A 23460-nucleotide genomic window follows, 5' to 3' on the forward strand; every position below is an offset into this window, starting at 1 on the left:
GCAGCCACCAGCTCAGCAAAGAGAAAGAGGATGCTCTGAGTTCCCAAGTGTAGGCGATAGGACCAGAGTCTGAGCCACAGAGAAGCCAGGAACTGGGGCCCTTCTGGTCATTGTGGTGGGCAGCTGGGTGCTGTTTTGGCATCTCGCACAATTCCCTGGAGCAGGGAAGTTCAGGACTCTGCCCGGAGTCAACAGAGCAGGTTGGGCAAGTTAACTAAGTGGAAAGCTGCCTGGGAAGTCCACGCTCCCGCACCCAGGAGCCCCGAGGAGATGTAGGAGCTATGCCGACCCAGTCCTAGAAGCTGGATCTGAGTCACCTTCCAAGGAGGCCTGCAGAGGTCCGAGCAAGTGCGAGGACCCAGCTGATGCCCTCCAGTGTGACCTGAGCACAGCATGCAGCCCCTCCCAGCCAGCTCACTCACCTGCAGCAGGAGGACAGTAACAGCTACTCCATGGGTTGATTGGATGACATGGATATATTTGGAATTGTTTGGAGCTTGGAAAGTGTTTTACAGAAAGCCTTGAAGGTATGGAGGCCCACACACTTCAGGAATTTACCCATTCTCTTCAGAGACTGCTGGGGCTGGAAGCCAGGTGCCAACTTCCCAGCCAGGACTCGATGCCCCGCATCAAATGTCCTAGGAGGCTGGAGGGGTCTGTGCTGCTCTGGTCAGTTCTGAGATGGCAGTTGGATGTGAAATGGTTAAAACCAGGAAATTCCATGTTTCTATAGAATGTTGGAGGGACTTTCCCATGGCCACACCTGGTGGTTTCCTCCACCAGCGCCACCCCTCCCACAGTGACACTAGAACAGGAGCAGAGCTGAGAACTGCCTGGTGCTTTGTTAAAGAGACCTCCCCATAACACTGCCAGCTGGAGGAGCTGCTGCAGCTTCTCACGGCAGGACCTGGAGGAATGTGCCTGAGTGCCTGAGATCCTCATGTTCATGTTCCACCCAGTCTTCCCAGCTTGCTTTTTTTTTTTTTTTTTTTTTTTTTTTTTTTTAAGATGGAGTCTTGCTCTGTTACCCAGGCTGGAGTGCAGCAGCACAATCTCGATCTCGGCTCACTGCAACCTCTGCCTCAGCCTCCCGAGTAGCTGGGACTATGGGCACACACCACCACACCTGGCTAATTTCTTGTATTTTTAGAAGAGATGGGGTTTCACTGTGTGGTTGGTGAGGTGGATTGAGCAGGTTGGTCTCAATCTCCCAACCTCCTGATCCACCCGCCTCGGCCTCCCAAAGTGCTGGGATTACAGGCGTGAGCCACCGCGCCCATCCTAGTCTTTCCAGGTTTCTGCCTGCCTGGCACATGGGAGAACTGTACATCCTAGTTACCTTGTGATGCGGGGAGCATGTGAGTTCCCCACCAAAGCATTTAATTCCTGATGCAAGACCCTCCCAGAGCTCTGCTTTCTGGCAGTGTGATTCTGTTAGTCTGGGTCCTTGAGTGACTGTCCTGAGCAGAGTTCCCCTGCTGGTTCACAAGGGACATTGGCTTTGGTGAGAAATCAGCCTTTGTTGCTTTAGGGCACCGAGGTTTGCTACATAACTTAGACGATCCATAATGTTTACCCACTTTTTACCCTGATGAACCTGCTGGGTCCTCAGCAGCACTCTTACTTTCCTCTCTCCATCAATCTCTTTCCCAGTGTATTTAGCACGTTCAAAGGCAACTACCATGTGTCTAGCACCTTCTATGAGGCAGGCACTGTGTGCCGAGGGCGTAAAGGCTGGGCATCCCACCAGGAGCCTGGAGGTCCAGGACGGCATGGCAGATGCTGAGTGGCAGGCAGGCAGCAGGGAGGAAGGTGATCAAGAAGGGCTTTCCAGAAGGGTTGCTCGGCCAGACTTTAGGAAGAGGGGAGTTAAGCAGAGGAGAGGGGGCTGGGGGAATGGAATTCCAGGCTGTGGGCACACATGCAGAGGTACAGAAGCATGAGAAGAGCTGGACTGAGGCTGAGAAAAGGGGGAGAGGTAGAGGTGGCCTGGAGCCATGTTTGCCGTGACAGATCAAGTTTCCTTGGGCATCCTCTGTGAGGTCACATCCTCTGTGTGGACACAGTGAAGCAATGTCTTGCCTGTGCCCCAGTCGGCAGCACAGCCAGTTGCATCCAGGAAGGTGCAGGGGGCTGGCGGGCTCCAGAAGGGAAGAGGAAGTCTGTAAGAGTCCCCGCCACATGTTCCCAAGTGGCTCTGAGGAGTCCTAGAAATAGAAGTGGCAATCCAAGGGTAGTGCAAGGACCAGAGGCGGAAGAGGACGGCCCTTGACAGCAGCTGTCAGAAAGAAAATCTCATGTGACTTCTACAAAGAGGCCAAAAGTATAGCGGGAAAGGCAGGGGCTAGCTCCATTGCCATGGAGGTTTGAGTTCAGATCTTACCACCTACTGTGGGTGAGCCTAGCACGTCACTCGACGTTCCTCATAGGGCCGGTTTGAAAGTAAAATGAGATGAAGCTCCTGGCACCTGGTCCACTCTGAAGAGATATTAATTTCGTTTTCTGCCCCTAAGGGGCCTGAGTCAGTTTCCCACAGCAGACTCACCTGCCCAGTGCCTTAAAGGGAAGCGGAAAGGGCTCGGGTACTGGTGGGGTGCATATGGAAGAGACTGGGGGGCATTGCCAGGCAGTGTGTATTTGCTATGCTCAGTCACAAAGGCGAAGGGCTGAGCGACGAGGTCTCGGAGCCCGGCTTCTTGTCACCTGCAGGGGTTAGCTCTGGCCAGGAGCTTTGGGTGTGGAAGGAGGGACAAACACTGCAGTCAGGCCTGCTGCTATGGCCCCAAGCAGTGGGACAAGCTGTGGGGCAGCATCCAGGCCACTGAAGGAAATCGGCGCCGGTGCCAGCGTCATCTCTCTTCGAGGAAAAGCAAGTGTTTCTCTCATTGTCTTCACTCTTCAAACCTCCTCTGCACCATTCCCTCCTACACTGTCAGCTAAGGACCTTGCCTTAAACTTCACTTAGATAAAAGAAGCAATCAGAAGGGAACTCCCTCATTTCCTCCCCCACATCCACTGCCTGCCCTGTCTGTACTCACCTGCCTTCCCTCCCACGCGACAGCAGGAAGTGCCTCTTCTTGAGCCTCTTCTAGTGGCCATGGCCAACCCTCCCGCTTGTGCCCTGCAGCTCACCCTCTCCTCTCCTGCACATTCATTCTTCCCGTTCTACTGCGTCCTGCCCACCCCATCAAACAAATGCACCTCTGCACTGCCCATCTTACCCTTGTCTCCCGATGCTCCCCATTCAACGAGCCGTCAAGTTACTGCCTCTTCCCTTCCCATTTGCCACCTAACCCACTCCAGTTGGACTCATTCCCCCTCTGCTGAAAATGCTCTTGTCCAGGTCACCAATGATTCCCTTTCTACGCCAGCCTCACTTTACCCCATTGGCATTCAACAGCAGATTCCCCCTTTGCTGAAGCATTGTCCTCTCCTGCTGTCTGTGACCCTGTGCTCTCCCAGCCACCTACCTCACTGCCACTTGCTCATTCTGCCTTCTTTGCTGCCCCCCTTCCTCTGCTGCATTTCTTTTTTCTTTTTTTTATTGAGATGGAGTTGCACTCTTGTTGCCCAGGCTGGAGTGCAATGGCGCAATCTCGGCTCACCACAACCTCCACCTCCCGGGTTCAAGCGATTCTCCTGCCTCAGACTCCCGAGTAGCTGGGATTACAGGCATGCGCCACCACACCAGGCTAATTTTTTTGTATTTTTAGTAGAGGCGGGGTTTCTCCATGTTGGTCAGGCTGGTCTCGAATTCTTGACCTCAGGTGCACCTGCCTAGGCCTCCCAAAGTGCTGGGATTACAGGTGTGAGCCACCGCACCCAGCCCCTCTGCTGCATTTCTAATGATCAGGACCTTCTCTTTTTTCCATCTCCACGCTCTTCCTGGGAATCTCTGTTTGAATACATCTATAATGTAACAGTTCCTAATAGGTTTTCAGGTATTATCTACCCCCAAATCTCCAAATTCGTATATCCAAGGGTCTACCTGGTATTTCCACTTAGATGTCTACTAGTCATGTCAGCCTTGCCAGGTCAAGCAGAATCCTTCATTTCCTGAACAACTCCTATCTTATTACAGTTTCGTTTTCAGAGTAATACTCATTTTGCTTTTTCATCTGTCCTCCCTGACTAGAAAGCTCCATTACCTGTTTTTTTTTCTGTTCAGTACTATAGGACAGTGCTTGCAGAGAGAAGCTTAATGTTTGTTGACTGACTAAATGACTGTCTTTAGTATATGTAATATGCCAAGGTTGTTAACTCCTGAGTAAAAGGAAATGTCATATACCGATGAACATAAATCAGGAGTTTCCAATCTTTTGGTTTCTCTAGGCCACATTGGAAGAATTGTCTTGGGCCACACATAAAATACACGAACACTAATGATAGCTGATGAACTAAAAAAAAATTGCAAAAAAATCTCATAATGTTTTAAGAAAGTTTACGAATTTGTGTTGGGCTGCATTCAAAGCCATCCTGAGCTGTGGGTTGGACAAGTTTGATATAAACATTTAGGTTAGATAGTCTTAAAAGACTGTTTCCTAAGTTAACATACATCTGGTCTACATTTTTGGTTTCTATCTGGATGGAACGGGCTTGTGTTTTGACAGTGTTCATTGCCACTAGTTTCCATCCAGCCCCCATCAGGACATATGAAATAAAAAGAACCATATATGGATAAAGAGGACCTAAAAAGCATAGCCTGCCTTTGCCTCGGGACCCTCTGAAAAGGGGCTCTTTTGTCCCCTGCTCACGGCCTACGAACTGGCTCCATGTCACAGCTATTATGGGGTGCTCCTGGCCATCCCCATTCTCCCTGCACTCAGGGAGAACTCATTCCTACCAGAATGGCACAGTAGCCTTGGCCTTGACTTACCCGAGGCCAAGGGCCCAGCAAGAGAAGCTCAAGATGTAGCTATTCCTTGAAAACAGGGGAAGGGAAGAGACAGTAGGCTGGAAGGGCATAGCAAAGCTGAATAAAAGACATATGAATAACGGAAAGGGATGATAAACCTAAGAAGGGGTTGTAAAGTGTCCTGTCTAGAGCTGAGGGTAGGATTCCTTGCATTACCACTGAACACACGGTACCCACTTGGAGAGATGTGAGCCATTCCCAGGGGCATCTGGTATTAGAACAAGCCTGTTAAAAGTAAGTGTTGGCCCTAGGAGCTCTAGGATTTGTTTCAAGTTGTTACCTTTGAATAACTTCACCCTTGAACTTAAGCTGTGCTAGACTCACAATCTATCACCTGTATCCCCCACTCCCACCAACAGCACAAGCAAATTGGTCAGCTTTTCTCCCAGAGGCAGGGGGCTGTCAAGGGCAGAATGACTCAGGGCTTTGGTTGTGGAAGAAAGAGAACCTCTAGTCACCCTTGGTTGTAGCTTGCCAAGTTTCTAAGCAACTTCTTAGGCCCCACTCCCTGAAGTGGGGAAATCTGACTAGAGATAGAAAACAAGGAAGGTGGATTCTGTGAAGGCAATGGTTCTCATGGCAACAGGCGGTCCAATGGTGAGCTGGAAGACTCTCCACAAAACCTATGAGAATCCACACACAGGCTAAATGGAAATGCTGGGGAAAAAACCTCCCATTCTAAATGCAAGTGTGCTATGCCTTAGTGGGGAGGGAGAAGGTGGCTGGCTGTAAGGTCATCTCGTTGCTCTCTCTGTTGCCAGGCAGGGCTCTGTTAGCACAGACGAATCAAAATCCCTCCTGGGCAGCTGGAGTCCTGAATCAGAGATTTCAAAGAGGAGAGAAGGGATATGAACTGCAGCATCGAAACCTAAAAATGTATTTTATTTTGAAGTTGTGCTTTGGATTTTCCCCAATCCAACATCTGTTGAGTGACAGTCTTAGGTTCACACAAAGCATCTCCAAGCATACATACAATATTCCAGTTATCAACACTATTTTAAAGAATATACCATTTTACACAAATGTGACATACAAGTCAGACGCCACCACATTGCGATTCCCTGGAAGATCTGACTTCTCTTCCGCACGGGAAGTAGATCTGCACCAGCCCTTCCAGTGCTCTGCGCGTACTGGTGCTGGCATCACTGCTCCTCATCTCCTTGGGGAGAAGCCAGGGCGCCCTGAGGAGGTTGGTTGAGACCAGTGTTTCCAGTTTACAGGCTTCTGGCTACAAACTCCTCTATTTTCTAAATTGGGATGCTAGTAGCCCCACCCCACCTCTCTTCCCCAAAGACTGACCCTTCAGAGTCCACACCAGGAAAAGGATCCATGCCATGAGGGGCAGAGCAGGGCTCTTTGAAGCATCATGCTGGTTTCGGCAAGCATAGCTGAGGAAGGCTGGTCTCCCTAGGCCCTGGATGGCCAGCTCCTTTTGGCTTTTCGGTGTAAAAATCACAGTGTGCAACCTCAATTCCAGTTGTTTGCAGTGAGCTCTGCCGAGAAGGACTCTCCTCCTATCGGTTCCTAGTCCTCTCGACAGGACCATCTCACAGGTGTCAGGAGCACCAGAGATGGGGAAGACAGCTCTGCCCCCAGAGTTGGGTTTAGTAGGGGACCACTCACACACTGTTCAGTTCATGATGCAAATTAGCGCGGATGGACACTGATCAAGGGGATGGTGAACACGAGTTACATACAGGGTTGAAAGAGAAATAAGGCAGGAGCAACAGAACAGGCCCAAAGCGTTGCCATTAAGAAAGCTTTGCTTTTACTTTCTTAGAGGGGAGTGTGCTGGAGAGAGGGAGAAACGGCAAGTGTGGGTACTAGTTTTGATCAGTTGGACTGAAAGGAATGTAAAGTGAAAGACGGGGTTTCATTTTCAGCAAGGAAACAGATCCTTGGGTATGAAAGCCCCCTGTTGGCTCAGGACCTGTATAGGCCCAGGTGACAGGCAAGAACAGGTCAGGAAACAGCAACACACACCAAGACTGTGGGTTGCCTCTTCCAGGCTGACTCACTTCACTGCAGTTCTTTAGTTCTCCCTTCTAGCACTTGGAAAGGTTTCTCTGGTGCTGCAGGTTAGCCTTCTCATTAGTGATTTCCCATAAAGCACCTCTTTTTCTTTGCACAGGATTAAAAAAAAAAATCCTACCACTTTCCATAGATGTAACCACCAATTTCACATGTTTGTCCAAAAATAATCTCTTCTAGGTCAAAGATAAGAAAACTCAGATTTTCCTACCTGAATGGCAACCCACCATCTCTCCTGAACTACAGAAAATAAGGCCAAAATGTAAGTGCAGCTTTTAAACCAGAAAACACAGAGAAGAAGGATGAGTTTCAGCTTTAACTCAAGTTGCTGTCTGAGAACCATGAGCCTGGCTGTGGATGTCTCCGGTCCTGGTACTCCTGGGATAGCACGATACTAGAGGGGCCAGGACCATGGACACCAGGTTTGGAGACTGGATTGGAGCAGACAAGGGTATATTTGTGCATTTTGGAAGGGAACCAGAAAAAAGGCCAGAGTAGAGCCAAAATATTCAGCATTCAAATTTTAACTTTCTTTAGATTCCGGCCTTGGGAAGACTTGAGAACCCGTGGGGTCAGAGTTCCCTTAATTGTCCTTGTTTGGATCAATGAAAACTGGTTTTAGGAGGCAGGGTCTCCCTTTAATCTAACTAAGGCTCTCTAAGCCCCTGTTGGTCCCGGAAGAGAGACCTTGTAAAATAACCAAACTAAGGGGTGGACTTAAAACAAGTTTTCATTTGGGAACAATTTCTGGATTAGCAAAGCTGAATTTAATTTTTTAATAGGATAATGAATTTTATGTTTTAAGTGCCAAAAACATTAGGCGGAAAAAGGACCCATTTCTTACCTTTTCCAAACCTGCCACAGACACAATAAAACTCTCTTAAGACTCTTTACCCTAAAACGAACCAGCTATAAAACTGTCTTATATAGGAAAATGTCTTAAATGGAAAATGGTCCATCAGAGACAAAGGTAGGAACCCGAGAAATGTCTATACATTCAGAAAAACTTTAAAAGCTCCTTAATAAGACTGGGGTGTACTTCTAGGGGATGGAGGAGAGCAAGAGCAAACACCAATGACCAATTCACATCAATGGAAAGAACAAAGAGAGAAAGCCCCCAACCCGAAACAGGTTACGGGATTGTCCCATCCCGTGATATTTCATATGATGGAGAAATTTCAAAGGCTAGGTTCTCTGGCCCAGACAGAACGAAGTTTGTAACGGAAACAGAGACCCCTGGTGGCTACTGTGTGAACTGCCACAATAACTTACAAAGAGACTGGTCTATGACCAGGAGAGGCTACACATGCCAGAGACTAGAAAAACGTGTGTGTGTGTGTATGTAAAATGTGTGTGTGTGTAAAATATGTGTGTGTGTGTAAAATGAAGACTAGACTACATATGATTCTCTATAATCAGTTCCCAAAACAAGATGCCACTGAAAGCTGGATGGCTGTAGCCAACCAACTGGTCAAGGCATCCCTGTGGTCTGAGGGGACTGAGACTTGAGCCCATGTCCTCGGGACTGCCTTACCAGATTTCACAGTGACCTGATAATGAAAACCTGTCTCTGGCTAACCTAAGAACGGTACAGACTGCAGCTGGCTGAATTACGACGACTGGGGGAAGCAGAGGGCAGTGGGAAGGGAGAGGCGATGCCAAGGGTTTCATTCTCAAGGTTTTGGGAGACAGGGAGGCTAATTCCTGCAAGAACAACTTAGAACCTAATTTTCAACTGAAGTCCCCAAGCTAGTTAAATAGGAAGATTTTAATAACAGTCAGTCCCTATAATCCCTTTGTCTAGAACAATTAAATTATATCCCTCAGACAGTACAAGACTTGTCAGTGGACTGTGGAGAAGTTGATGAGTTGACACCAGGGCTAGTGGCATTTGTTTTGGGGAAGACAGTGGGCTTGGGCCGTGTGGCTGGTGGTTTAACAGGGGCAGCCATCTTGACAGACTTGACAGGCCGGAAGGCGCAGGCGATGTCCCCAGCAGTACTGGCGCTGCGCTGGAAGGCGGGCTCGGGGTCCTTGAGGAGCTGGGTGTGCATGGGGCTGGAAGGTTCCGACGTGGGGGCCACCACTGGGGAGGTTTTGAGGGGCTCCAAGGTGTCCAGAACCACGTCGGGGGTGTGCTTGACGCTGCTCTGCCGTTCTAGCTCCCGTAGCTCATTCAGGGCTGAGTTCATTGTTGCCTCAATATCCTGCAAAACAGGAAAAAGGAGGAGGTGAGGCAAATAAGGGGAGAATTCCCCAAGGAGCCGGTTTCAACAACACAGGCCAAGGCATGAAGAAACCGACCGTAAGATGTCCAGATCATTGTACTTGGCCCAAATCCTCCAACATATGAATGCTCAGAAAGTGGGGAAAGGGGGACAGAGGGATTTTTACTGTCATGAGATTGTTTTTTTTTTCCTTTAGAAAAAGTAGTTGATTGTTTTTTTAGAGACCCTGGATTTTAGAGACAGATATTGAAATACTTATTGATGAAGTGACATATAATCTAGTGGGGAGGAGAAACATGGACAAAGTAAGAAGGGCCAGGATTTTGGTGATGAGTACATAGGGATTTGTTATCCAGTTCTCTCTGCTTTTGGGTAGGTTTGAAATTGTACATAATAAACACTTTTTAAAAAGTGGTAGAGATGATGTATGATCTTTATTCTCTTGGACTTCAAGGCCAAAGGTGAAAAGGGTTAGTCCTTCCTCCTCAGGGGCTGAGGAAAATTTCAGGAGCCCAAGACACCTCCCCCGCCCCTCCTCTCCAGCTCAGGGCAGCATCCAATTTGAAACCATTTCCTTCCAGCCATCACCACAGGGGGGACCAAAGAGTGACCAGGAGGGGGAGCCAAAGCCCACGTAGGTGAATCAATTGCCTGCAAATCAATGGAACACTCTAGATCTTAGCCAACAGCAGTCCTAGCCCAGGGTCTCAAGGCAGAACCAAAGAACCTTTGTACGCAAGCCAGCTGCCTCCCAGCGGAGACTTCCCAGCTCCCCGCTCCCTCCCCATAAACCTGTGTCTGGCACCCCCAAACTACCACAGGATTTCTTCCTGGGATTAGGTTCACATGGAAAGATTTCACACATTCCAAGTGAAGGCCTCTAGTTAAGGTTTCTTTGTCCTACAGAGCGATGCATGCTTTGTGTTCACAGTGATTCAGTTTCACTCATCCCTGTGACATTCTCAAACCTTTAAAATGCTCAGGAAGAACTCCATCTCCCTCCTCAGTCGCACTCTACAGCTAGTCTGTCCCAGCTGTCTACCTTTCCTGACATTCCTATTAACACCTGGCCAAGGAGGGAGCTGGGAGGATACCCGTAGTGCAAGGCAGATTGCAGCCAAGAGCTTAAATAGAGGCACAGAATAGAAGGCTAGCAAAGCAAGACATCTCAGGCCCGTAGCTCAATACTGGGCTTGCCAGGTACATCTCTGTAAGCAGAGAACCACAATTAAGCCAAGAGAGACCATGCCCAGCCTCTATCACCCCCTGGAAGATGGGGTAAGGAGAATCTCAACTCAGGTGAGATAAGAAGGCAACAATGAGCCCTTAGTTCCTACCTGGTCTAATGAAAATTATATAGTTGGGAGAGACGTCTGAGTGAACTGCTTGGAGTGGCCCCGGTAGTCGGATTTTTAGAAGTGGGGTTGGATCTCTAATATTTCATGGAAAACAGAGAGTCATCAGTGTGGTGCTTACACAGAAGGAAGACCCTGCAACCAGGGAGCTCATCTCCACAGCCTCTGGAGGCTTGGGCTGCTGCAAATCCTTTTGGTTACCAGAGCTCTCTGCAGCCAGAGTATTTTTTAGGTCTTTAAGACCAGGTGCAGGTTAATTGATCATACCCACTCGGTACCAGAGACTAGCCTTAGGAATCGTGATGATGGTGATGGGCACAGCAATATAAAAATGTGGCCAAGATTACACCTGAGCCTCAGGATTACACCTGAGCCTCAATAGTTGGGCAGTTTCACTAAAGTCTACCAAGGTCTTTAGACCCAAAACTTGGGCTATCAAAATACTCTTAATACTGGCTTTAAAAATTACGACAGCCTTCCTAATAGTCAGTGTATGAGCAAGAAGCTAGGCTTATTTATTCTGTCTTTAGGTTCTTCCTGGGGAGAGAGGCACAGGCAGACTGCTTATTAAGCTGTCTTATCGGGTCCACAGGTCCAGAGTGGATATATACTCAGTATATGACATACAAAATAATCGTTCTGTTTCAAGTTCTGTCATAATTAGGCGAGTGGCACTAAGTGGTAGTGATGAATGTAGACTCATGCTGTCTGTCCAGGAGCCCACAGTTACCTGAGCAATGACCTCAGGGTCCATGGGCCGATGGTTATTGAAGCTTTTTGACCTTCCTGCTGTGGCAGTCTTCCGGATCTGTGGACTGTCCAGCCGATTCTTCAGGGATGAGTGGCGGCTGATGGAGTTGAGGCTCCCGTGCCCACTGATGGAACACTTATCTGGCCCTTCCTTGGGGAGACTCTGGCTCATGATGGGCTGGGAGGATGGGCGGCAGCTAGCCCCCACCCCTGGGGAGGAGGAGTCAGTCAGGGAACTGCTCAGCCCATGGCTGTCACTCCGAAAAGTTTTCCGGATGCTCCCAGATTCTGGACGCTTCCTTTGCCTTCAATCACAAACAGAAAGGGCAGTGTGATCAGGGAGCCCTGGCTCCAAGGAAGCTAGGACAAGTGGGAGGGGGCAGATGTTGGCCCCCAGGGACTTCGGAAGGAGAGGGACACGAACACATTCTGTCCTCAGCTTCGTCTTCTCTTGCATTCTCCATGTCTTCATTCCCTTGCCACCCCCAAGCTGGGCAAAGGAGAAATGGATACTTACTTGGTGGTCACGGGCTTTGTGTTGTCAAGATGTAAGTTGCTGTCAGAAAAAATGTCTGATTAAGCGAAAGTTTCTAATGGGAAAGAGATTCATGGAAAGGCCCCTTCTGTGACCTGCCATGAACAGAAACCTAAGGCCCCAGGTAGGAGAAGAAGTCTCACCATCACCAAAGAGGTCGGGAATTGTTGGTAAGAGGATAGTTAACTTTTCTAAATTTTAGCATGTCTCTTTTTCCAAAAAGTCTGTAACTGTTTTGGGCTCTGGCCAGAGGCTGTTGTTGCTTATTCTGTAGGCATGGAACAGAATAGTTTTCAAGAGGCAGCAATACTGCAGAGTTAGGGCCCAGTTTGTGCATTTTCTTAGTGTGGAAATACATGACTCTCAAGTCACCGAGCACTGGGCTGAACCCTGGATCTGGGCGAATTTGTTTCAGACCACTTAGGGCTCTCAAACAAAATGGCTTGGCAGAATCCTAGTGTTGCCTGTGGCTGGATAATTTCATTTTGTCTTGGAATCAGATCTGAAAAGGTCTAATCTAAGAGGCAATGAAACTTCTGATTTGGATGGCCGCTGAACAGCTCTGATCTTGAATCTAAGAGAGATGGGGGCCTAGGCAGGAGTTGAGGTGGAAGGAGGGAAGGGGTCATACTCTGAAGATAAGGAGCTGGTCTGTGAGGTAGGGACAGTGCTCTAAGTCAGTCCTAGTCCTGTTCACTGCTGAGGCCTTCCTCATCTTTCTGCCTGCAGCACCTGGCCCAGGACCTGGCATGTATCAGCCACTCTGTGAATCTGTCCACTTGGCAGTTTTAGGCTTGTGAGTCAGCCGTTCTCGAGTGGAAAAAGGATGTTCTCTGAGTCTTCTAAAGCCCTGCTGAAATGACCCCCCTCTCTGCAAGGATTTCCCTGGCACCACTAACTCCAGCTGCACTGGCACCACTGCAGCACTAACTCCAGTTGCAGGAAGAATGGACCCCTCCCTCCTCTGTACCTTCAGAGCACCTGATGCTACCTTTCAGTTACCTGTCCATAGGGTCTTTACCTTGCCAGACTGTGAGCTCTGAGATCAGCGACCTTGTCTTTTTTATCTCTGAATAACCACCAGCAGTGCTTGGCACAACAGTAGCTACTTAATAAATGTGTAGAATTAAATGGAAGTGCCACACCCTAATAGCTCTTTGCTGTTTTCCTTTTTCCGCTTGAAGATGGCTGACCCACAGGCTAAAACTGCTGAGAAGGCAGATTTATGGGGTGGCTGTGGTGTGCCATGTCCCGGGCCAGGCCCTGGGGATGTAAAGAAAAGGAAGATACAGTTCCTGGGTTCAAGGAGCTCAATCTGTTGGGGGATCTGAGTGCAGCGTGAGTACCAAAAGGTACTCAAAGTGCCTTTGGAATACAGCATAAGGGCACCTCACTCAGCCTGGGGAACTCAGGGATGTCAAAAGGGCTTTCCCAAAGAGCTAAGTCTTTGGGCTGAGTCTTGAAGGGAGAGGAGGAGGTGACCAGGTGAGGAGACATCAGGTGTGAGGGCCCAGGGGTGAGAGAGAACCTGAGCACTCAGGAAACTGAAGGAACTTCGGAGGAGGAGTGGTGTGGGGGACAGGAGGTAAGACTGAAAGGCCAACTCACTTCTAAGGGCCAGACATGCCCGGGGGCCGCCGCTCACCCACCCACCAGGTGATGAGGCTTGTCCTCCAAGAACCCCATCCCAAGACTCCTGACGCCAGCAAGCAAGGAGATCAAGGGAACCACCTTAACTTTCTACCAGATACTCTTTTTTTTTTTCTTTTTTTGTTTACCATTTCAGTTATTACTCTCTACAATTTCTATGCACAAATGGTATCAAATATATGATGGCTTAAAAATATGTACTTAACTTATTATCTAACTCTTCCTCCACCCACCCTGCCTTGGTTTCTGGGTTAAGTATAGGATTATGGCCTTTTGATTGTAGGGTTATAATTAACATAGAATTGTAAATAAGAAAAAAAATGTGATTAGCCCACAGTTCCTTGATATTGGCTTGCCCTCCCAGCAGGGCAGTGTGCTGAAGGGAAACAGAAACTCCTCAATTTTTTTTTCACTGGTCTGAATTAAATTATAACTACACTCAGTAAGTGATCTGAATAAATGACTTTACTAACTTGAGGGTGAAAGAGATGGAAAAGAGCCACGTGCCCCAACCACTCCCCCTGCTACCGTCTGGGTGGAAAAAAGCCAAGAGATCTGGGAAACCTGGTATAGTTTAAAAACAACAAGCATCCTTTATTCTCCTTCCAGTCTCAGTGTCCAGAGGCTATGGTTAACAGGTTTTCAAAGTGCAAATCATTTCATTCCTCAAAAGCCAGAGGGGAATAAAAACTGTACATCATCTCCAATCCATATTCATCAGGAGCGCCCTGGGGCTTGTCATCCTGCTGGCACGGGGCCAGGTTTCAGGGTCTGGCGGAAAGAGGTCTGTAGGCTTTGGGACTTGGTGTCTGGCCCCTTGAGATGAGATTAGTTCTCCAATAACCCGAATGCCTCTTGGGGAGGCGGCAGCACGCAGGCGTAGAATCCCTCTAGACAGCCAGATCGGGCGTGGGTGGAGTTAAAACCCCAGGATGTTGCTAACAGCCACAATGAAAGCTGGGGGTCAGAGGTAAGAGCCTGCTGAGCAGGAGTGGGGATCTGCAAAGGGACTAAGGGGGTAGAATAGTACACAGGGCCAAAGCAATAGGAACAAAATGGAAAATTATTTCTCCCGGTGTGAAAGGGCAGAAGAAAAGGGAGCTAGGTAGGGGTTAGCCAATGAATGAAGAGCTCAGGACAAAGCTTTCTTTAGGGACATTGTGGCCTCCTTTCCTCCACAGGAGTGAATGCAGGACAGGGGGAGGAACAGACACATGATATCTCAATAAACCCACCTGGTGTAACATCAGCCTAGTAGAAGCCACACACAGACTTTGAATCTTTGCACGAACACGGGTCAAGGAAGACAGACATCAAAGACTATTATTTGAGTATGGATTGGAAAAAAGAAGGCACCTCTGAGAAACAGTACAAAACCAGGTTGCATAAAGTGACCAAAGCTTTGGTCAAAGTTTTAGCTGTAAGACTGCCACAAAGGTCTGGGTGGACAGACACTGCGGGAACACATAGTAAAGCACCCTTCCACAGCACGAGGGCAGCTAGCTGGAGATGTGGGCCTGCCCCGAGGCTTGTAGCAGCATCCTCAGCCCTGTCCGCCTTGCAGCAGCAGTGACCACATGCAAACTGTTAGGCTGGGGGAGCTGGGAGCCCTACGTGCAGCACAGGAATGGAGATGGGGGGTTAGGCCAGAGGGTGAGGCTGGGTGTTGCAAGTCATTCAGGGGAGCAGAAAATGAAAAGCAGAGCTTACTTGTTGATGTTTGCAAGATAAATATCGGCTACATGACCCCCACTGGGACAGCTGGCCCCCGCTCTGGCTGTCACCTTTTCTTCAGGTGGCTCAGAAATGACCTCAATCTCAGACTTGGGGCTGGACCTCTCCACGACACCGTCCTCGCTGGGGGAGAAGGGGCAGGCAGGCAGGGAGGAGGGAAAACAACAACAACACAAAAAGCAGTGTTAAATCGGCAAGATGGCCCCCCGACACACACGCGACCCCACACAGCTCTGAGGCAGCAGCGACACCTGGCTGGGCTAGTTCTGTGAGCAGAGGCAAGGAAACCTAAGGGCCTTTGAAGGGTCGTTTAAATAAAAATAAATAATCCACTGAGTTCTGCGGGCTCCTCAGCTCCTCAGGAAAGCGTGGCTAGGGGACACCTGGATTCGAGGCATCTGCCTTCTACCCCATGCTGCTTCCTGGGGAGGCCGTGCTGGGGCGGCCTCCTGGAGAAGGAGGCGGCAAGTCCAGGTTGTGGTTTATCAGCTGAGGTCCTGAGCACTGCCGGGTAAGGACAGTCAACTGTGTGGTGGCTCTGGAGATGGCGGCGTCGTGGCAGGACACCGCCACACACTGTCGTAGCGCCTCTAGGCCCGCTCAGAGCATCCAAGCCGGTCCCAGGTCTCTCCACTGCTCTCCTGGCCCCTCTGGCTACTGATGACAAAGAAAGCCCCTTCTCCCCCACAATTCATCTTCTCTTGATCCTGTAGTGAAGTCATAATGCTAAATTTGGGAGGGTCCTGTCCACGCACAGATTGCCACCAGGTTTGCGATGCTATCAACAGAGGGAGGATTTCCCTGCAGAACGAGCCGGGAAGAGGCTGGGAGGGTGCAGACTCACTCAGGATATCAACCTTTAAAAAATAATATTAAGGGAAGGACTAAAAACACTGACAGCATCGTATCCAAGGGAGGGGAGCTGGGGACAGAGGCAGGGCAAAGGGACAGGGGGCAGGCTTGGGTGGGCCCACGGGACAACTGCTTCAAAGTGTGAGAATCAACCAGCAGCCTATCAGATGAGATCTCTCTGGGACCAGTTCAGGTTTCCTTTGTTCCTTGACATCCTTTTCCCTCCTTCCCCCATCTTACCCCAAATCAACCTCATCTTGATTAAATGAACTAGGTCACTTCCATAAGACTGCTTAAGCCGGATTTCTCCTAGAAAACTAGTCATTTTAGTTTGCAAGTGGAAGAGTAGCTCAACAGGTTGGGGTGAGCATAGTTGTCAAAAAAAAAAAAAAAAAAGGGAGGCAAAAATGTTTTCCCAGCCTGATCTTTCGAGAAAAGAAATATAGGTGGTCAAATAAAAACCCCTTGTTATCACTCATCAGGTATAAATATGGATGAGTGCTGGCTGGCTGGCAGGTTTCTAAAATGACTGGATTAGGGGGTGATTTGCAGGGGGCACAGATAGTGGAGAGATTTAAAAAAATTCTCCACTGAGTGCAGGGAGTGGGGTGGGGGGGCTCTTCAAGGAACTGTGTGAGCCTCAGGACTGCACCGGACCCCCCAGGGGTTGGCCTCCCTCATAGTCCTATGGCTCCAGAAATGAAGTCTCACTCTCATAGAGCAGCTGGGGACCACCCGCAAAGATGCCATGGGCCCAACGTACGTGTCTTGGACCACGATGTACTGATGGGGGATGAGTCCGTCGATGCCATTGTGCCGGCCTTCCCACCAGTCGTCGGAAGCCCGCTGGTAAAGCAGCAGGGATGCTCCCTTCTTAAAGGACAGTTCTCGGGCTGTCCGGCCCACGTAGTCAAACTTGGCAATGGCCTCGATGGGCTCACATTCTGAGAAGGGTGGAAAAGAAGTAAACACACGTTCTTGGGACCTGCAGACTCAGGAAACTGGGTGGAAAAGCTGAATTAGCTGAACTTAACAGTGGTGGGAAGATAACTTAGAAAACGAAGCCATGGATGATCTATAAAGCAAGAAATTCCCATGCAGACTGTACCATTATCCTGAAAGCACTGGTATCATCTTTTACCTGCCTTTGCTCACACTGTTCCCTCTACCAGGAATCTTCTTCTCTCTTACCTGCCTGATGAAACACATCAAAACACAACTCAACATCCCCTGCTTTTTCTTTTTTTTTGAGACACAGTCTTACTCTGTCACTCAGGCTGGAGTGCAGTGGCTCGATCTTGGCTCACCGCAACCTCTGCCTCCCGAGTTTAAGTGATTCTCCTGCCTCAGCCTCCCGAGTAGCTGGGACTACAGACGTGTGCCACCACGCCCAGCTAATTTTTTGTATTATTAATAGAGATGGGTTTCACCATGTTAGCCAGGATGGCCTCGATCTCCTGACCTCGTGATCTGCCCGCCTTGGCCTCCCAAAGTGCTGGGATTACAGGCATGAGCCACCGTGCCCAGCCGCATCCCCTGCTTTCCACAGTAACTTCTTTTAAAGCTCTTTATGCTTTTGACGTCTATCATCAAACTTGCCATACTATATTTTTAAGCATTATTTCTTTTCTGATTATATAATAATTCCAATAATTGTAGAAAATGTATCATACTGTATTCTAAATATTTTATGTTATCCATTCCCCGTAGTAAGTAGAATGTGAACTTTTTGTCACTATAAAGAGAAAATAACTTGCTCAATCAACTTTCCAAGGAGCAAAATATATGGAAATATATTTTGTGACCAATCTATGAAAAAAATGCACATGAAAGTAACCTGAAAAAGTAAAAGGGGTTTACAAATGCAATGTATCTTCATTTTTGTATGGGCTTCTGTCTCCTCATCTGTAACATGGAGATAATGATAGTGTCTTTTTCATGAAGTTGTTATGAAGGTCAATGAATTACAATTTGTAAAAGTGCTTAGAACAGTGTCCGGCCCACAGTAAGTGGTATGTGTGCATGACTTATTGTTATCATTATCTTCATCTGTGCTAGGCTGCGGTAGAGATCAAAGAGCAAAGAGAAGGCTCCCAGAAAGCTGGAACCTGAGATGAAAGTCAGCTATTCTGGGAAGTAGAGAGAAAGGCTGCTTAAAAATAAGACCATGCCTAGATGGCCCTAGCTGGTGGGTCTGCTCCTGAACAGGAGGGGTTGGAGATTTCACTATAGGAGGCTGGTCAGAGAAGGCCTGTCTAAATATACCCATCTCAGTTCTCTATAGCCTCGGGAACGTTACTCGACCTCCCTGACCTGCATTTTCTCAACTGTAAAATAGCAGCCATATCAATTTCACTAGGGATTAAGGGATAACATACAGAAAGCCTCTAGCAGAGCTGGCCACGAGGTAGGCTCTAACCCACTACTAATTTTCCTAGTTCACCTACTCCCCTCCTCGAATGTAGCAAATGATCATATGGATCCTTACGACATCAGGATCTAAATAAGCAGTCCTATTTTTTTTTCTCCTTTAAAAGCTGGCCAAGAATTGCAGAATTCCCAGCAAGGCAGGAACAGGGAAAGCTCCACAGACTGTGCCATTTCATTCTTGTGCCCAGAAAATTCTGAGGCCCCTTGTCAGCTGCTGAGACTTCCAGAGCCCATGTGATCCAGAAATGGAGGTGTGGAGCTGTTGGAAGCAGGGGAAATGTGCTGGCTGGACAGACCCTCACAAAGCATGGGCACTGCTGAGGGGCCTGAGGATGACAGCTGAGCATTCCTCCCCTTGATGCACGCCCACCAGGCTGCTTGGCACTCGCACGTCTGTACTTTGGAAAGGGTCAGTTTTTCCAGTCGGTAGGTGTGAAAGCATGTGGTTTCTACATCCTCATTCCCACTCTCTCTGGCTTGCTTCTGTTGGGTTCAGGGCACTCAGCTCTGCTATTTCGCACCCCAGGCTTACTGTTTCTTTTTTTTTTTTTTGAGACAGGGTCTCACTGTCTCACTCAGGCTGGAATACTGTAGCACAATCATAGCCTGTTGCAGCCTTGAACTCCTGGGCTTAAGGGATCTTCCTACATCAGCCTCCCAAGTAGCTGGCACTACAGGGATGCTGCACACCACCATGCCAGACTATTTTTTTTTTTTTTTTTAAGAGACAGGGTCTGGCTATGTTGCCCAGGCTGGTCTTGAATTCTTGAACTCAAGTGATCCTCCCTCCTGGGCCTTCCAGTGTTGGGATTACAGGCGTGAGCCACCACACCCAATTGCTTACTGTTTTTCAAATGAAATTTCCTTCACTTTGTTCTCCTGCTGTCTGGCAGGAGTCTAGGCTATAAGGCACCAACATCATGCTGCACTCAGGCCAGACAAGGAGCTGGGAGGTGGGGCAAGAAGGCTGAAGGGCTATGGAAGGCCTAGTTCTTCACCTCTGGTTTAATACAGAGCAATTCTATTTGAGAAGGTGGGCTATCTCTCCAAGGAAGGAAGAGAATGAAATTGAGACAGGGAGCTCACTGCCTGTCCTCAGGGGACCACTGGGCATACAGGTTCATTAGATGCACAGGATATATAATCACTTCCTTCTGCTTCACCTCTGGCATCCCCACTGACCAGGAAGCAGGGCCTCGTACCGTCATCACTCGTGTGGTGCTCTGCAGTCACATCCTGGGTTGAGTCTTCAACCGAGGTAGTCTCTCCATGAGGGCTATCACTGCAACAGAAGCAAGAGGGACCGGGACATTAACATTTGCTTATAAAATTCTCCTCTTCCCCTTCATACAGCCTCCCTGGCGCAAGGGCACTGAATCCATCTTACTCTCTCTATATTCTAACTACACACAATAGACAAATGCTTATAATGAAATACAAAGCTCTAGAGTTTTTCCAGTCTAGCTCCTGCTACAAAAACCACTTGAGACTACTTGGAACTTAGAATATCTCAAGACAAAGGGAAGCCCTTTCGAAGGTATAAGCTAAATTCTTTAGAAAATAGAGAACAACTCAACTCCTCAAGGGCTGATTCTCTACGTGAATTCATTCCTGGTTTTCAAGGGGGAAGCAGGGTGGAAGGGAAACACTGGGCTTCGGCATCAGATAAAACTGGATCCAAAAACCAGCTCTGATACTTGGTAGCTGTGTGATCCTGGGCAAGTTACTTAATCCCCTTAAGCCTCAGCTGCTTCATCTATAAACTGAAGATAATGATCTATATCCTCAGCTGTGTGAGGACTTAATAAAGTAATTTAGTAACAAGTTTGGCACAGAGCGGGTGCTTAATAAATAGTACTTGCTTCCCTTCTTTCTCATTTTGGTTGGTGCCTCTAGGTTGCTTTGTAGTTTAGACTGTGAACTGGTGAAAAAGTGGAAGGCGAGTCATAGGAGTGGGTGGGAAACAAAAGTAGGGGAGGAAGAATCTGCTGTGGGCTAGAGGACAGGAGTTTGCTATGGACTAGAGGGCAGTGGATAGAAGCTGGGTCAAGTTCTTGAAATAATTCATGAAATTTAAAATCATTCAGGGTAGGTCAGGCACAGTGGCTCACGCTTGTAATCCCACCACTTTGGGAGGATCATTTGAGTCTAGGAGTTTGGGACCAGTCTGGGCAACTTAGTGAGATCCTGTCTCTACAAAAAAAGAAGAAAAAAAAAAAGTCAGTGTGCATGCTGTGGTTCTAGCTACTCTGGAGGCTGAGGTGGGAGGATTGCTTGAGTCTGGGAGGTCGAGGCTGCAGTGAGCCATGATCGTGCCACTGCACTCTGGCCTGGGTGACAGAGCAAGATCTTGTCTTTAAAAAAAAAAAAAAAAAATCCAGTGTAAGGAATCGAGAAAGGATAGGCAGGTTACTAGGAAAGTCATTTCTATTCCTGATCTCCTGGCTCGTGGACTTCAGCATTCATGAGGATGGGCACCAGGAAGTTCTTACTTCCTGAAAAGTACAGAAACTGTTCATTTCTAAAGTTCTTCCTCTGGTAGTAGGCAGTAACAGGTGAGGCTTTCCAGGCAGTTGTGTGAAAGCACCATCACCCATTCAGCCCGGCAGCCTGGCCGCACAGTTTCCACCTTGGAACCCTCCAGCCTCTTTCCCCATGAGATGGATCCTACACTCCTGGGAAGTTCCTCACAGACTGGGTGACCAGTTCAGAACTCGTCCTGTGTAGAGCAAGTCACTTGTAAGGAGGTTTCCCAGGCTCCAGAGAACATTCTAGAAGAATATAAATGGAGATTCCTCTTTGTCAAAAAATGTAGGCACAATTTCTCACTGTTTTCTAGGGCTAAAAACCATCTGATGAATCTGATGAATTTTGTGATGTTCTGGAAACCCGTGAGGTGCTAGGGGTGGCGGGGGAGAGGTTCAAAGGCAAACTTCCCTCAGGGCTTCAAGTTTATTTACATGGCCAGCCAGTAAGGCAATAGTTCTAAACTTCAGGGAGCCATGGAAGGCTTGTTAAAAAACACTGCCCCACCCTCAGAGTTTCTGTGTCCCTGGGTCTTCGTGGAGCCAAATAATGTGCATTTCTAACCAGTCCTTTGTGACACAGACGCTGTTGGTCCAGGGACCTCACTTGGAAAACCACTGCTTTATGAGAAAGGCAAGAGGATGCTTTCTGAGGTCTCTTCTAGCCCTAAAATCCTATGCTTCTCTCGAAACACACCTCATCCCCAGCCTTTGCCCTTGTGCACCCACCCAGGCCCAAAAATACCTGAGGTCTCAGGAGCAGCCCACCATGCCACCCAACAGGTAGTCCTAGAAAACTGGGTTCCAGTTTCAGGACCGGAAAGCGTGGTGAAATGGATTTGTCTCTCCTCTCCACAGCTGTGGGGAGGCCATGTGGCCTGGTGCTCTCCTTTCCGTGGCTGTTTGGGTCTCCTGACCATTCTCCATTCTCTTCTCAGTGCTCTATCTCCCCTTCTACCACCCTCACTCACCTCCTTCACCGCCTTAGCTCCCAGGGCTGGCACTTCTCTCACTTCCCAAAGAAGGGAGAGGAGAGGCCATGAACCTTCCAGGTGGGTGTGAATCCAGTGGTTTCACAGGTCCCTCTCAACCCAAGGTCGCCGACTCTTGTTCCTCAGGTGCTTCTGGCCTCCCACCCAGTCTGTGGTAGTAATATTCCCTGACTAATCCTGTGGTTTTTCCAGAGGCTGCTAATAAATGTTGAGTGCACAAGAAACAGGTGGGTAGGTTGGGAGAAGAACTTGGAGGAAACTAGAGGAAGGCACCCGCCTGTCTGTGCCCGTGAGCCACACCCCTCCAGGACTCTGTCCCACTGGGCTGGGACTCAGGGGCCAGGGCTGTAGGGATCTGTGTGCCCTGGGCACTGGAACACAGCCTGCAGTGGTTTGATGTTTGAGAAGTGAGGGCGGAGGTTCTGCCTGATTTTAGAAGGAAGGAAATGCTATTCTACAGCTTTCCACCACTCATGCAAGGGGAAAAACCAAAGCTCTAAGTCACATGCACAAGGACAGCTCCCTGGAGCTCATCATCCAGTAGGCTGAGACCTAAAGTGACCAACAACCTCCCCAGTCACCACCAACCATCTGTCGGTGACAAAAAGCTTTCTCTCCCAGCTGGCCAGCATAGGTTCCTCCAGCTTGGACCCAGACACTGAAATCTGCAGTACAGCAGAGAGGGATGAACCCAGGGATGTCACTGATATTACTATGTTCACAGAACACAAATGCCACGTTCTTCACTCTTTGGGCAAGAGGATGTTCTGTGGGGGCCAGGGAGAAGTGTGGCCCAATTGGCCTCTCATTAAGTAAACAACCTCCCCTGTCCTCCCCTACCTCAGTCGATAGCAATGGGGCTGGCCGAATTGGTTCCAGATGTTGAATTCAGACGGAATCCGATTTGGGCTGGCTTGTGCTTTCAGCTCAGGCTGAAACACTATTTAGGGGAAGAAGGGAGGGGGAGGAGGAGGGGGGAGGTAGGGACATTAGGGATTAAAAGAGAGAGGCAGTTGTCTTTGTGTTTAGTAAAAAAATGACACTGTAAATGGTACCATGGCAGGTGGCATGGGGTAACGGACTGTATCCTGTACTAAGAGATGAGATTGGGGTTAAATTCCCATCACTAGAGTGGCCTAAAATACTGTCACTGGGCTTTCTGGGTTGCAGCGACTTCATCCATAAAATGGAAATAGTGATTTTTTCTTTGTCTAACAGAGGGGTCTAGCAAAGATATATCCCAGGGATTCCTTTTAGATCTCTGTTCCGAAGCTAGGTCATGGAAAACCTGGCCCCACAGAATGGAATGCTGCTTCAGGGGAGGACCATCCCTAACCTGCCAAAAACAAGGCTGACCCTTCTTTCTCTTCACAAATTTCTAAAATCATTCTGAAGTGCCAGCTTACCAAACTCAGTCAGGAATATATGCCTTTTATCTAAACTCTTCCCAATAAGAAGGCAAT

The 23460-nt window shown here is 48.6% G+C and overlaps 1 protein-coding gene across 9 annotated transcripts in view; it reads right to left on the reverse strand.

Moving 5' to 3' along the window:
• Positions 1–5778: 5778 nt before the first annotated feature.
• The window catches only part of SRGAP2 (SLIT-ROBO Rho GTPase activating protein 2), a 250078-nt gene continuing 232396 nt past the window's right edge, over positions 5779–23460 (reverse strand). For 3 of the 9 annotated variants that reach the window (XM_050762753.1, XM_050762745.1, XM_050762772.1), the window contains 5 exons: positions 19683–19762; positions 16814–16994; positions 15175–15321; positions 11260–11584; positions 5779–9153 (listed from right to left, as the gene is read on the reverse strand). In XM_050762753.1, the coding sequence (XP_050618710.1) occupies positions 8770–9153; positions 11260–11584; positions 15175–15321; positions 16814–16994; positions 19683–19762 (1117 nt within the window). In that variant the 3' untranslated portion in view covers positions 5779–8769. Of the gene's footprint in view, positions 9154–10511; positions 10607–11259; positions 11585–11796; positions 11836–14032; positions 16056–16813; positions 16995–19682; positions 19763–23460 lie in introns of those variants that run through there. The other 6 variants (XM_050762788.1, XM_050762780.1, XM_050762806.1 and 3 more) reach the window with 4 other exon arrangements.

This window comes from Macaca thibetana, chromosome 1 (genome assembly GCF_024542745.1).
Source record: "Macaca thibetana thibetana isolate TM-01 chromosome 1, ASM2454274v1, whole genome shotgun sequence".
Lineage (NCBI taxonomy): Eukaryota > Metazoa > Chordata > Mammalia > Primates > Cercopithecidae > Macaca > Macaca thibetana.